Genomic DNA, 12,231 nt, shown 5'->3' with positions numbered 1-12,231 from the left:
TCTAGGCGCCATATCTTTAATTCCAAGTCTGAAGAATAGACAAAAATCTTCAACTCTTGACATGATCTGCCTTAGAACAGTCTATTTGACAAATACTTTATTATCAATTATTAAAGGTACCGTTTGGTTATCCACACCCTTAAGATATTAAAGTATTTCCAAGGGTCCTCGAATCACCAGTTGGCCACACAGCCATTTCATTTTCGCCCCATTGGTTGCCACAGTCCCTGGCTATACTATATTATACAAACGTGAAAGATTCGAATATGTCTTTATCGAAGAAGATTGTGTGAGTTAGAAGCCGATATGATATATGAGAAAGTCAAATCCATAGAATTGGTCCTAATTCTACAATCCCCTTAAAGCAGACAGCTGAATTGAACATGAGGAAGAAGCTTTAGAGGAAAGCATTATCAAGACCAAAACCCCAATATAAACCACAGCATCAGAACAAAAAGAATGTGACACCTGAAAGGCTTAGAAAAAGTAAGAACTACTATCATATGTTATTCTTCTTTAAGGTAATTTTTTGATATAATATAGTTTTTCCATAGTCTATTAGGACCAATCTATTTTTTTGGAACAGGAATTTATGAAGGAAAATACATTGGATTTGCTAAGCAATTTACCAGATGAGATCCTTTGCCGCATCATTGCCTTTCTCCCCTCTGAATCTGCACTAGAGACCATCTTCCTTTCTACTCGATGGAGAGGCCTATGGAACACAAGTTTAGTGCGACATGGAACAATAGAAGCTGCCGCCAATGCAATTTCTGGATTCTTAACTCATTTTGATGAGCTTGATCCATTAAGGCAGCCCCGGAAGCTTCAATATCACTTTGGCAAAGATAGTACCCTCCTGGCTACCATTGCAGGTAATAATAAACTGCACGTGGATTTCTCTAGTGGGAAGCAAGAATTTCCAAAGCTGTTTGATTGGTTGTTGGAGCTGAATCACCAAAAGGTTACCCACCAGCCAAGTCCCTCTACATTCTTTGTTAAAACTCTTTATCTTAAATCAGTAAGCTCTCTTACCAATGAAGCAGTGTCCTCTATAGTTCCCCATTTTCAGTTTCTTGAAAACTTGAAAATCATTGAATGCAATGGATTACAAGCTTTAGAAATTGATAACAGTCCAAAGCTTAAAAGCTTAACCATTATTGATTGTCTGCAATTGAAATATTTCCATATAAGATGTTTGAAACTTAGATCTTTCTGGTATCGAGGTCTATTCCCTTGGCTCTGGCCCGAATATCATTTTAACCTGACAGATGCCATGCTAGATTTCAGACAAGGCCCCGGCAACATTGGCTTCAAGAGTTGTGATTTTGACCCAACTCTGTTAACGATTAAAAATGCTGAAATTCTTACACTATGCAAATGGACTTTTGAGGTATGTCCTCGTAATTTCTGCCTTTTTTAGTAAAGGTTTCATGATTCTGTGCTGCTTGTAACACAAACCACTAATAACCTATGTTTTCCTATTCATCATACATTAACAACTTCATAAGGTTCATGTTGCAGGCACTGATTTGGCCATCGATTTCCTATTTTCAATCGAACTTCCAGTTCTACAAATTGAAAAAGCTATGGTGGATTGATAATTCAACAGAAGGATATAATAGTGAGGCCTTAATCTCCTTCCTAAAACTGTGTCCTGCCTTAGAGCAGCTTTTTGTTACTGTAAGTTTATTCTATGGGAAAAATAGAAAATGCTACTCATATTTTGCATTGTTTCGCCGCTGAGTTTACTCGTTCTTATGTTTTGCTTCAGATTGACCCTAAGAGCTATTGCATGCCAAGCACTGCTACATACTCAAAGAAAGTCACTAGGCATTCAGAACTTGGACATCTCAAAGTGGTTAAATTGGAGGGATTTACAAATAAAGAGGATGAGATCTCATTGGCAGAGAATTTTACAAAGCTAGGTGCCGTAGAGCCACTAATCATAGCAACAACAGATGGGATTTGCTTGAGGAGTTTGGTGAAGGCTCCTCTGTATCAGCCAAAGCAGCAGTGTAGGAGCAACTTGGAAAGGGTGGCACCCTGGTCACATGACAGGAAGTATACCTATAAGTTTGTTGAAGTAATAGGAGATATCAATGAGGTATGTCCTAAACATGCTCACATGGGTCCATAGATGTAACAAAGTCTTCAAAATCTTATTTCTTCCATATATAAGATGTACTTACTTCTCGGGCACTCGCATGGTGAATTGCAGTGCACTCCTAATTGTATCTATATCTCCACTGTTTGTGTTGCAAGCAGAAATAAAATATGATGGCCAATATGGTTCCTGCATAGGAAGGTAGTTGAACTTTCCAGTGAAGTAGTTATAGTTGTTCGTGAATCTATTGACAGAATTCATGGCGAGAAAAATCTCTCATATTTTCATTATATTTCTTTACAAAGAATAAGCATGTATAAATAGAATTTGAATCCTCCTATTCTCGGCTATGCTGATTACAAGGCTAAAAATATGTTTGTTCCTTCTATGACAGGATTGCCAATTGCTCCTTATATGGAGGGATTGTCAATCCCGGATTCTGCTTCCTATAATCTCTCTAGACAACTCACACCAACACTCCCCCGCAAGTTGGTGCATACAAATCTTTGATGCCCAACTTGTCAAGTGAGTTGTAGAAGTCCTTGCTGCATACAGCTTTTGTAAGTACATCTGCTAATTGATCCTCGGATTTGACAAACGGAAACCGAATTATCTAGGCCTCAAGATTCTGTTTAATAAAATGTCAGTCTATCTCCACATGCTTAGTTCGATCCTGTTAAACAGGATTGTGGGAAATATCAATTGCAGCCTTGTTGTCGCAAAATAGGTCCATCTCACAGTTTGGGGCAAAACCAATTTTTGTTAGCAGCCTTTTAAGCCAAAGAAGCTCACAAAGACCCTTTGCCATTCCTTGGAACTCCGCTTCAGCACTTGATAGAGCCACCACGTTTTGCTTCTTACTCCTCCATGTAATCATATTCCCGCCAATAAACATGAAGTACCATGAGGTGGATTTTCAGCCTAATATATTCCCTGCACAATCTGCATTTGTATATCCCTCAACTCTGAGATGACCATTCTTAGAGAACATGAGTCCTTTTCCCGGGGATGACTTTAGGTATCTAAGAATTCTGTTCACTGCATCCATGTGATCTTCGCTTAGGCAATGCATGAATTGACTTACTATGCTCACAGCGTATGCAATATCCGGGCGAGTATGCGAGAGATAAATAAGTTTCCCTACTAACCTTTGGTATCTCTCCTTGTTTGTTGGCACTTGGTCTAGATAATCTCCAAGTTTGTGGTTCTGGACAATTGGTGTGTCTGCAGGCTTACACTCTAGTAGTCCCACCTCTGATAGCAAGTCTAGGATATATTTTTGTTGGGAAAGAAATATACCTTGTTTTGATCTAGTAGCTTCAATTCCCAAAAAATATTTAAGTCCTCCCAGATTCTTCATTTCGAATTCAGTTGCCAACTGCTCTTGGAGTCTTGAGATTTCTTTCGAGTCATCACCTGTAATGATCATGTCATCTACGTAGATTATTAAGGCAATGACCTTACCCTGTTGATGCTTTAAAAATAGTGTATGGTTTGAGTTGCTTTGGTTGTAACCATATTTCTTCATTGCCAAGTTGAATCGCCCAAACCATGCTCTAGGTGATTGTTTTAGTCCATACAGTGCTCGTTGTAATTTACATATCACCTCAAAGTCAGAGTTTGCTATGTAGCCCGGTAGAACATTCATGTAGACTTCTTCCTCGAGATCACTAGGGAAGAAGGCGTTTTTTACGTCAAACTGGTGCAGTGGCCAATCGTAATTTGCTGCGAGAGACAACAAAACTCTAACCGTGTTTAATTTCGCAACTGGTGAGAAAGTCCCTTGATAATCTATGCCGTAATTCTGCGTATAGCCCTTTGCCACTAGCCTTGCTTTGTATCGGTCTATTGAACCATCTGCTTTGTGTTTGATGGACAAGACCCATTTACACCCCACCGTCTTCTTTCCTCTGGGTAAAGAAACAAGTGTCCATGTTTCATTTTTCAACAAGGCCTCCATTTCTTTCTTCACAGCCCGAGTCCACTTAGAGTCTATTAGAGCTTCATGGATATCTGTAGGAACACGGCATAGGGATAGGTCATGTACGAATGTCTGGAGTGTTTTGGACAGCCTTTTTGTGGGCACATAATTGGCAATTGGATATTTTGAGCTTCGTTCTCCAACATCTGGGGAATATTTATTCGGTGGTTTGCCACAATTATGCTTGAAAGGTAAAGTATAGCCAACAGGGATATCCATATCATTAGAGTTTTGAGGTATAGTAGGAGAGATTACCTCAGGGATATTCTCAGGAGATGGACCTTCAGGTACTGGGAAGTGGGGGGTGTCTCTTTCAGCTTCAGATGGTGTAGATACCTTTCTGGAATCTGTCTCATGCTCTAAGGACACATCCACATTCGGTGATCCTTCTTCGTTCACTTCCTCATAGACTTGGATCTCGGCCTCATTAAGTCTTGTCTAGTCAAACCTTAACCAATTATGCTCTTCATTAGGGATCTCCCCCTAACAAGTAGAATTGGATGCTGGAGAAGGGAAGAATGGTTCAGTCTCTAGAAAGGTGACATCCATGGTAACATAGGTGAGATTGTGGGTCGAATCATAACAGCGGTATCCTTTTTGATGTAAGCTATACCCCAAGAAAAGGCAACGGACGGCACAAGGATCCAGTTTCGTCTGCTGATTCTTTGGGAGATGGACAAATGCAACACACCCAAAAACCCAAGAGGAATCATTAACATTGTAGGTAAGGGAACATATGTCGACAGAGTATGGAGTGGGGTCTTGAATTTCAACACTTTGGAGGGCATCCAATTTAGGAGGTGCACAGATGTAGACACAGCATTGGCCCAATATCGACTGGGCATATGAGCTCCTAGTAGTAAGGCTCGAGCAGTTTCAAGAATATGACGATTTTTCCTCTCAGCCACGCCATTATGTTGAGGAGTCTGAGGGCATGAGGTTTCATGAATAAGGCCTTGACTTTGGAAATAGGTACGAAATTGGTGATTCACATATTCACCGCCATTGTCTAATCTAAGAATCTGAATCTTCCCAGAGAATTGGGTTTGAACCATAGTTTGAAATGATTGAAACACACTAAGTACTTCATTTTTATGTTTCAAGAAATAGAGCCAGGTCATTCGAGTACAATCATCTATAAAAATCACAAACCAACGAATACCAGAGGCTGTAGAGAAGGACCCCACACATCAGAGTGAATTAAAGCAAACAGAACATTACTTTTATTCATACTCAAAGGGTAAGTAGCTCTATGACTCTTAGGAAGAATGCAAGTTTCACATTTAATGTCAAATAAGGACAAGTTGAAAAACAATTTAGGGAATAAATTCTTCATATAACCAAAAGACGGATGTCCAAACCGGCGATGCCAAAGCCAAATCTGTCACTCTTTATTATCCATGGGATGATGAATGTGATGTGCTTTGCCCATGCTGAAATCATCCACGTAGTAGAGTTCCCCCCGCTTAAGACCACGCCCAATAATCTCCTTGGTAAGAATATCCTGAAGCAAACAGAAAGTAGAGTATATGAGCACAACACAATTTAGGGTTGTAGTAACCTGGCTTACAGACAGCAATTTATGGGAAAGGGATGGAACAAGTAAACAATGGGTCAATGATAAAGTTTGTGATAAATTGACAGTGTCGACCCTAGTAACTGGGGAAAGGACCCCGTTGGCATTTGCAATACACATCCGCCGAGGTTGAGAGGTTTGAACAAAATTTGTGGCTTCAAAAGTCATGTGGTCTAAAGCTCCAGAATCCACCACCCACGATTTGCTATCCCCATCCCAAGAGGAGCTACAAAGGGCGGTGCTGCATTTACCTGGGTCAGTAGTACACACGTTTCCCTTAGAGATATAACATCTCAGATTTTAAGATATAAAATATTATATCTTAAAATAGAATTTATGACCTAATAATAAGGTAAAAGAATAAATATGAATATTCATTTATTAAAGAGTCTTTATAGTTTTAGTTTAATAAAAGTTCAAACAGACCTTAAACTTTGGAACAACGGAAACAGGGTCAAACGAACTCCGTTTTGATCGATTCAAAAGCCAGAACGCTCTTCTCGAAGTCCTCTAGCTCCCCTCCGAATTTCATAATTTTTAGACTCTGTTTAGTGCCAAAAAATACCCACAAACAATGGTACCCTGATTTGGACAAAAATTGAACAATAATAATTTGTGGGCCCATTTCTATTTCTTAAGACCCAGCAGCCCACATGTTTATGAACCCAGCCCATATGGAATCATTAACATCAGCCCAGGCCTCATGTTTTTAAAAGGGACTAGTTTTTATTTAATAAAAATTGGTAGTGGTTCACGTGGGTTTCCATTTTTCTAGCTTTATTTTCTTTTGATCACAAGTCCAGTCCATGCCAAGACCAACCCATTTTCATGTGATTTTTGCTCAGCCCAACCCAGCTCATTCAACACCCAATCCAACTCAATCAACAAGGAAATTAACGAAGGAAAATTTTTAGTTAGTGTTAAGTTGAGAACCAAGGGGTAATTAGTTAGAGATAAGTGATATTGGTCGATTTTGATTCTTTGAATCTGCCATTGAACACCTGCAAAGCTCCTGTCCATAGATTGAAATTGTGCTGCGATCATCCTCACCCTTCGGGTCTTCTATAAAAGGAAGCGTAGGCTATGAGCATTCCTCACAAACCAAAAGCTCTCTTTGAAGCTTGAAGAAATTCTCTACAATTCTCTTCTTGCTCTACATCTCTTTCATTCCAGCAAGCAAGCCTTCCTCCTCTCTCAAATCTTTCCCTGTTTTCTTCCTCCACGTAAAGCAAGTCCAGCAAAAGGGAAAACTTTCTCTCTCCTAGTTCTGTAAGAAAATCAGTAAAGAATAGAGGAAGGGAACAAAAACTCTCATCAAGGGTAAGCTCATTTGTCTCTCTCCCTTTCTCTGATCTTGTAGCTGTGTGTGTGTGTTTAGACTAGTTTTTATTTAATAAAAATTGGTAGTGGTTCACATGAGTTTCCATTTTTCCAGCTTTATTTCCTTTTGATCACAAGTCCATTCCATGCCAAGACCAACCCATTTTCATGTGATTTTTGCTCAGCCCAACCCAGCTCATTCAACACCCAATCCAACTCAATCAACAGGGAAATTAACGAAGGAAAATTTTTAGTTAGTGTTAAGTTGAGAACCAAGGGGTAATTAGTTAGAGATAAGTGATATTGGTTGATTTTGATTCTTTGAATCTGCCATTGAACACCTGAAAAGCTCATGTCCATAGATTGAAATTGTGCTGGGATCATCCTCACCCTTCGGGTCTTCTATAAAAGGAAGCGTAGGCTATGAGCATTCCTCACAAACCAAAAGCTCTCTCTGAAGCTTGAAGAAATTCTCTACAATTCTCTTCTTGCTCTACATCTCTTTCATTCCAGCAAGCAAGCCTTCCTCCTCTCTCAAATCTTTCCCTGTTTTCTTCCTCCACGTACAGCAAGTCCAGCAAAAGGGAAAACTTTCCCTCTCCTAGTTCTGTAAGAAAATCAGTAAAGAATAGAGGAAGGGAACAAAAACTCTCACCAAGGGTAAGCTCCTTTGTCTCTCTCCCTTTCTCTGATCTTGTAGCTGTGTGTGTGTGTGTGTGTTTGGTCAGTGTAAAGAAAGAAAAAGAAAAAGAAATGAAAAAGAGGAAGAAGTAGGCGTACAAGAAGAAGAAGAAGAAAAAAAAAGATAAGGAAAAGAAAAGAAAAGAAATAAAAGAAATGGTCAATAATCTCTCTTTATACGTGTGGGTTGAAGAAGGAAGGAAAGAAAGAAAGAAAAGGAAAAAGTGTGTGCGCGCGCCTCAGATCGGTGTGTGGTGGAAAATACTTTGTTGTGTGTGTTGTAGAACATGTGTGTGTTACAGATATACCTATATATGTGTTTTAATGATATATATATATATATATATATATATATATATATATTGTGGGTGTCTATTATATATAAGTGTATATATCTGTGGTTGATTCTAGGGGTGTGCACGGGCGGGGCGGATTTCCGCCATTTTTGCCCTCGCCCCGCAACCCTGTGGTTTTGGAAAATGCCACCCGTGAACCGCAAAAGATGAGTTAGATCCGTGCGGTGCCGGGGGGGGGGAGGGGGTTAGGTGCGGGGCGGGGCGGGGGGTGCGAGGCAGGTTTGAGAGAAGAAGATGAAGAGACAAAAACAAGAACAAAACCAAATCCTGGCAATCAACAAAACCCAAATCCTGGCAATCAACAAAACCCACATTCTTATTAAAACAAGAAACAAAACAACAGAATAAAATTTTGGTACTGGACAGAGCCGCTCGATGCTCACAATCAGATGCATGACACAGTCTATAACGACCCACCCCTATTGGCACAATATTGTCCGCTTTTGGCTCCCCAAACCTGACTTCCCAGGAAGTCACCCATCCTGGGATTACTCTCGCAGAAGCATGCTTAACTGCGGAGTTCTGATAGATTCATGACCATCACGACTTTAAAACGCGTTGTGTCATAAATGATGCATCTATACATATAAGCACATTCTCATTCCCAAGCGATGTGAGACGTCACAATCACCCCCATTTTGGACCCAGCGTCCCCGCTGGCGTCCCTCATTGGGCTTGTGCACGCTCCCACCATCTCAGGCTGAGCAATGGCTCTGATACCATTTGTAACGACCTAGGGAAAAGCGTTAACCACATCTGCGCTATCACCCCAAAATGACTAGTCAATTTGAAGCTTCCCTATAATCCATTATAAAGCCCAGTTTCATATAATAACTAGGTAATGTATGACTTAACACTTATGATTATTTTTATAAACCACACACTCTATGTTGGCTACTATTTGTCTTCCCATATGGGATTGGAGTGTTACAAACTTCCGCTTTTAAACCCCTGGCGTCCCCGTCAGAGCCATGTCATGAAGTACTCCAGTACCACATGACCTGACGTTACTAGGTGGCTCTGATACCATTTGTAACGACCCACCCCCATTGACACAATATTGTCCGCTTTTGGCTCCCCAAACCAAACTTCCCAAGAGGTCACCCATCCTGTGATTACTCTCGCAAAAACATGCTTAACTGCGGAGTTCTGATAGGTTCATGACTATCACGGCTTTAAAACGCGTTGTGTCATAAAGGATGCATTTATACATATAAGCACATCCTCATTCCCAAGCGATGTGGGACGTCACAATCACCCCCTCTTTGGACCCAACGTCCCCGCTGGCGACCCTTTTTGGGCTTGTGCACGCTCCCACCATCTCAGGCTGGGCAATGGCTCTGATACCATTTGTAACGATCCACCCCCATTGATTATGTTAATATTTAAAGGTTAAAAATGAAAATAAAGTTAAGAGGAGTTTATTAGTGGGTTGTACTAATTCACTATTATTTGTATTAAATATATATTGCAGTGAACAATTAACTGTGAACCTTTTTGGAAGCAAGAAATAATTGTGAGTATTTCTTACTCATTGGGGATGATACAGTGGTGGTTTTTGATTATGTGTTGAAGTCTGATTTATTTAATCGTATGCAAGTTGTTTGGTATTTAACATGTTTGTTTGGAATAATGTATATATGTCATTGCTGTGAGCATGTCTTACTCACTGGGTATGATACGTGTGGTGGTTTTTGATTATGTGTTGAAGTCTGATTTATTTAATCGTATGCGAATTGTTTGGTATTTAACATGTTTGTTTGGAATAATGTATATGTCACTGCTGTGAGTATTTCTTACTCACTGGGGATGATACGCGTAGTGGTTTTTGATTATGTGTTGAAGTCTGATTTATTTAATCGTATGCGAGTTGTTTGGTATTTAACATGTTTGTTTGGAATAATGCATATGTCACTGCTGTGAGTATTACTTACTCACTGAGGATGATACGTGTTGGTGGTCTTTGATGACGTTGTGACGTCTGTTTTATTTAATTGTATACGAGTTCATGTGTAACATGTTTTGTTTGGAACCGTACATATTTTATTGAGTATATTATTGACATGATTAATGATTATACTGATAAACTGTCATTGCATATTTTACTGTAAGAACATATGACCTATTAACAATAAAAGACTGAAGGTTAACGACCCAAGGCAAAGACCAAGGGGTATAGTCCTGAGGCGAAGACTGCGGGTGAAAGTCCCAATGCATCAATCAATCAGTTAGACTGAGAGTTAATGTCTCGAGGCAAAGACCAAGGGGTGTAATCCTGAGGCAAAGACCAAGGAGAATAGTCCTAAGGCAGTACTGATTCAGACCATAGGTTTTAATAAGACCTAAGATGGTGAGAGTCCACAGGCACTGATCAGTAATTCACTAATAATAAAAAGACCAAGGCTTAGACCCTATGACATTAATCACTAATAAGTCCAACGGTTTAAATCCCAAGGCACTAATGAATATTGAAATTGTGCATACATATAACTGTCATTATATGATTGTATAGTGTATTTTTAAATGATTCAGTATTTCATTATGTAGTCAAGGACCGTTGACTCACTTGACCACAGCATGAGACTGTGATAGTAACTGCAATCTCATACGAGTTTTGCAGGATGGATTGAAGGACGGAACTACTAAGAATATTATGATAATATTATTATAGTGTGGTTAAAGACTTTTAAGTTGATATGTAATATTTTTATATGTTAATTTGTATCAGTTAAAGATAATGTTTAAATGTTATTTAATGCCGCATGTGGCACATATGTTATTATTTTGAATGTATTTATTATATCAGAATAATTGGTTAGTATTTTTATATATTGAGGTAATTCAATCAGCTCTAATGTGTTATTGTTCAGAGAAAAATATATTCCGCTACTAATATTTAACTCTGATGACGTTGTAATGTCACGTGAAAATCGAAATTTTCACTTACGCTTTTTTTGTAAAATGCGAGGCGTTACAAGAGGTCTCGACAGGGGAAGAGAGGGAGAGATGTGGTTTTGTTGAAGCCACTGCCGCTTGACTGGTTCCTCCATCAGATCCGGTAGTGTCCCAGCGTTTTCGAGCCTGAAGATCATTTCACTAGTTAGGATACCCGTGTAATTTGAAGCATGTGTCTCGGGTATGCTTCAAATTGCCACAGTGAGAACACTTGGTTCTAGTAGATGGGGTTCGTGGTCCATACGTGATTCCAGAAGGGTTACCGAGTTGTCCCTTGCCGAGAGAAAGAGATCAGGTCGAGGATGGAGTGCTCTGTCTGGGCTTGAAGCTTTTCGAGGCCAAAATTGCTACCGAGAATTCGGTGGAGTCACCGTTGATCATCACCACCTGTCGAACAGCTTCTCGGCGAACATGGGCGTACGCTTGTTCGATAGTCGGGAACGGCCTCATCTGTAGTATGTCTCCTTGAATTTTATCCAGCCGATCGTCTAAGCCATCCAAGAAGACATACACCCGGTCTTCTTGAATAAGGTTGTTGTAGTTTTGAATATCAGCCACGCACTTCATTGGGTTTGGGTGGTGAAAATCAATCTCGCGCCAAAGGCCTTGGAGATCGGCAAAAAAAAAATTCAAGAGATGCCATTGATGTATCCTAGTTTGTCTTTGCCTGAGCTATACATCTCAACAACCTGGGACTAGAGAGCATAGTTGGAGCCGTCCAACTTGATACCAATTGGAGCAGCAGTAGTGTCAGTGATCTGGGTTGTAGCCGAAGTTTGGGTCAAAACTTCGTTCATTCTTGCGGTCAATTCGGTAAGTATGGATGTTTGGTCGGGGTCATGGGCTATATCAGGTTGGTCAGTAGCACTCATGGTTGTGGATGAAGGAGATGAAGGCACGGTTAAAAATAGGGTACAGGGTCTGAACTTGCTTTGATGCCATGACAGAATTCATGGGGAGAAAAATCTATCATATTTTCATTATATTTCTTTACAAAGAATAAGCATGTATAAATAGTATTTGAATCCTCCTATTCTCGGCAATGCTGATTACAAGGCTAAAAATATGTTTGTTCCTTCTATGACAGGATTGCCGATTACTCCTTATATGGAGGGATTGTCAATCTCGGATTCTGCTTCCTATAATCTCTCTAGACAACTCACGCCAACATCTATTTCTCCCCAGCCCAAAAACAAGCAAAGCCATGGCCTAAAGATGAAGCATAGATCTCAAAAGGAGTGTATCAAGTATATCT

General features: G+C 39.9%; 1 protein-coding gene across 3 annotated transcripts in view; it reads left to right on the top strand.

The window, feature by feature from the left end:
• LOC133862315 (F-box protein At2g39490) overlaps positions 1-12,231 on the top strand; it is a 13,232-nt gene extending 1,001 nt beyond the window's left edge. The window contains exons 2-6 of one of the 3 annotated variants that reach the window (XM_062298097.1): positions 587-875; positions 1,284-1,393; positions 1,525-1,683; positions 1,775-2,107; positions 12,064-12,231. In XM_062298097.1, coding sequence (XP_062154081.1) covers positions 587-875; positions 1,284-1,393; positions 1,525-1,683; positions 1,775-2,107; positions 12,064-12,189 — 1,017 coding nt within the window. In that variant the 3' untranslated portion in view covers positions 12,190-12,231. Of the gene's footprint in view, positions 1-586; positions 1,394-1,524; positions 1,684-1,774; positions 2,304-12,063 lie in introns of those variants that run through there. The other 2 variants (XM_062298095.1, XM_062298096.1) reach the window with 2 other exon arrangements.

This window comes from Alnus glutinosa, chromosome 3 (assembly GCF_958979055.1).
Source record: "Alnus glutinosa chromosome 3, dhAlnGlut1.1, whole genome shotgun sequence".
Lineage (NCBI taxonomy): Eukaryota > Viridiplantae > Streptophyta > Magnoliopsida > Fagales > Betulaceae > Alnus > Alnus glutinosa.
The sequence above is the reverse complement of the archived record's forward strand: the minus strand, read 5'-3'. Positions and strand labels throughout refer to the sequence as shown.